The sequence below is a fragment of the Aquarana catesbeiana genome, linkage group LG01 (genome assembly GCF_042186555.1).
Source record: "Aquarana catesbeiana isolate 2022-GZ linkage group LG01, ASM4218655v1, whole genome shotgun sequence".
NCBI classification, from domain to species: domain Eukaryota; kingdom Metazoa; phylum Chordata; class Amphibia; order Anura; family Ranidae; genus Aquarana; species Aquarana catesbeiana.
The window spans coordinates 982,592,694-982,596,036 of record NC_133324.1 but is presented as its reverse complement, the minus strand read 5'-3'; the positions used below and the strand labels follow the sequence as shown (position 1 = coordinate 982,596,036).

At 44.1% G+C, this 3,343-nt stretch overlaps 1 protein-coding gene across 1 annotated transcript; it reads left to right on the top strand.

The window, feature by feature from the left end:
- The first annotated feature begins 216 nt into the window (after positions 1–216).
- Positions 217–2,649, top strand: LOC141127059 (E3 ubiquitin-protein ligase TRIM11-like). Its single transcript, XM_073613221.1, has one exon. The coding sequence runs from the start codon at positions 217–219 to the stop codon at positions 1,246–1,248; it is 1,032 nt and encodes a 343-aa protein (XP_073469322.1). The 3' UTR covers positions 1,249–2,649.
- The last annotated feature ends 694 nt before the right edge of the window (positions 2,650–3,343 follow it).

Sequence of the window (3,343 nt, the reverse complement as noted above, 5' to 3'; positions counted from 1 at the left end):
CCCTATACAGTCTTACAGCATTTTACAGCAGATCTCCAGGGACACATTAGGGTGTGCCCAGGCATACACCTAATGTGTGTAGTAATGTACAGAGCTGGTCACCTCACCCTGTGTAGTAATGTACAGAGCTGGTCACCTCGCCCTGTGTAGAAATGTACAGAACTGGGTAATGTGTCAGATACTTTCACTGTCATTCTCTCTCTTCTGCTCTCAGCGATGGCGTCTGCTGATCTAAGGAAGGAGCTGGAATGTTACGTCTGTCTGAACATGTATACAGATCCTGTAACCCTGAAATGTGGACACAACTTCTGCCGGGACTGTATTGGTCGTGTGTTGGATACACAGGAGAGGTCTGGAGGTTATTCCTGTCCTGAATGTAGAGAAGAGTTCCAGGATCGGCCTGCACTGCACAGGAACATAACACTACGGAACATAGTGGAGAATTTCCTGTCCACTCATCCAGATCAGGAGGAGTCCGGGGTCTTCTGTACTTACTGTATTCACACTCCTGTACCTGCTGTGATATCCTGTCTGATGTGTAAAGCTTTTCTGTGTGTCAATCACCTGACAATCCACAGCAAGTCACCAGAACACGTCTTATGTGTCCCCACCACTTCTCTGGAGAACAGGAAATGCTCCGTCCAACACTCACACCTCCAGGCTGGAGGACCAAATATTGGGGCTGTACAGCAAACATCAGGGGTGTCGGGGGTTACAGACATTTTACTGGATGTGAGGACAGCTGGTCATCTTCTACATATATCAGATGACAGGAAAACTGCATCCTGGTCATCATCACATCAGCATCGCCCAAAAACACCAGAGAAGTTTCAGGGTCCTCAGGTGATGAGCAGTCAGAGGTTCTCCTCGGGGAGACATTACTGGGAAGTGGATGTCGGGGGGGCAGAGTACTGGAGAGTCGGGATGTGTTACCCCAGTATAGACAGGAGAGGAAATCAGTCAAGGATTGGATATAATCAGAAGTCCTGGAGTTTGGAGAGGTGGGGGTTGTGGGGTAATCAGTTCTCAGTGATACATGACAGTAATGAGATCCGATTACCCGGCGGTGTCTCCAGTAGGAGAGTCAGGATAGATCTGGATTATGAGGCCGGGCGGATCTCCTTTTATGATCTGTGTGACCCGATCCGACATCTCCACACCTTCCACACAACCTTCACTGAGCCCCTCCATGCTGGGGTATGGGTAGGGGGAGGTTGTATAAAGATATGTGGGGGGAATCAGAAGTGAGAGATCTGCCCAGAGACATCACAAGGTGGATTATCTGATTTGTTTCAGTTTTGTATGTGTGGGGATGGTTTAGGACCCCTGCCAGGTATTTACTGCTATCCAGTGCTACATTAGAGCGATTTCCCCCTCACTTCCTGTCCCTTTGACAACATTTCACCAGACCGGAAGTGAGGGGAACTCTCCAATAGCAACACAGACAGATAGAGAATTCCTTTCTTTAGTAAATTAGGGGAATGATCAGAACCCATCAAGTTTTTATTTCTGTCTGTGTCCCTGTTATAGGTTTTCTTTAATTTCTTGTCTGATAAAAAGTTGTCACCAGGACGAAGTGAGGGGACATCTCTCTAATGGAGCCCCGGATAGCAGTAATAACCTGACAGGGGTTCTAATCCTCCCCCACTCTATTCAAATCTAGAACAATAGGATTTGTCTAGACACACGCTTTAAAATCCACAATGAGAATTCCTACATTTCTGTCCTCACACAGGTTCCTTTACATGACCAATCCATGCATCTGTGATTGCCCCCCCCCCCCCTCAATGTGATTGGCTGTGATTCATATCGCTATGAATTAATGCCAGTGCTAGTCTTGTTCCTATTGGTTATGATGTAGTGGGGGCAGGGATTGTGGACAGGTGACGGGGGGTATACAGTCTCAGGAAGTGGAAATCCTCAGCTCTGTATATGGGAATATTGATCAATAATTGGATATAGATAGAATGATGGGAGGGATTAGACGATGACTACAATCACCATTAACCCCTTCAGTCCCGACACCTCTATGATCCTTATGGAGCCGAGCAATTGTTCCATTTCCTCTATGGTCCTATTCATCTGATAAAGCGAAATAATTTTCATATGATTTACTAATGATGAAATGACATGACTAAGTGCTTATATGCTAATGTTAGGTTCTTTATATAATAACAGGTTCTCTATCTAGAATGACTTTACAGAAAGAGGTTATTAGAACTAATTGTTGTTCTTGGGATCCTTGGAAGGTCTTGTTAGGGAACATAGACAGTTTGTCTCCTCCTTCTTCTACAATGAGGGATTTGGGAGTCTGGAGGTGGGACAAGCTGATAAGGTGTTCAGAGATAACAGAAATGAATGTCTCTTGTAATGAATGATGTGCTGCTTGTACAAATTCTTCAGTGAATGATTCCATCTGTAAAATGTTGATGTTTGGGACAATCCTCCATGACAACTGTCTAGGATTGGAGGGTAAAAGCCTCCCGTTTGATGAAGAGGTCAGATCCTTGATCCACCTGCCATGTCTAAGGATTTCCACACATCTTCATCTCTACTTTCTAATCTTTACTTTTACTTTGTAACTCTTCTCTTCTAAATAAACTTCCAGAACCTTCACTGGGAAAAGAGGTTGTTATTTCCTCATTACATTCCACAAGAACTTTGTAATCCCGATGGAACACATCCATCATTTTATTGGGACACACAAGGCTTCCTATGGTCAGGATTGTCGTACAATGTTACATTTTCATATATATAGAAGACACAAACGCATCACAGAATGGAACAAATATATCTCCTTTGCTTGGTATGACCCGTCTTCATGTTACTGTAAAGCTAAAACTAAAGCACATAGATATTTATTTCTATTACAATTATTATTCCTTGTTTGTTTTTGTTCTGAATGAGTATTACGGAGTAATGTCTGCTATTCTGTAACGTTACATGTATTGAACATTTACACTTGCATATCTAATTATATGGGAATATTTTTTTTCATGTTAAATTCCTTTTTTAGGAGACTTTAGAGTTCTACTTATTCATGTTCATTCTTTAACCACTTGCTGACCGCCTCACGCAGATATATTGCGGCAGAATGACACGGGCAGGCAGAGTAACATAAGGGTGCCCGAGGTGGTCGGCATCGTTCCAGGAGTGATCCGTGCTGGAGGGGAGGCCACCGATTCATGGCCACCCCCTCGCGATCGCTCCTGAGGAACGAGAAGCTTCCGTTGCTTCTGAACAATAAACAGAAGCAGAGGAAGTTATGTCATCTCACCTCGTGGATCCTTTTCGTTCCGGTGCCCGAGGAGAGAAGACATCAATGTGAGTTTGCACTAACACT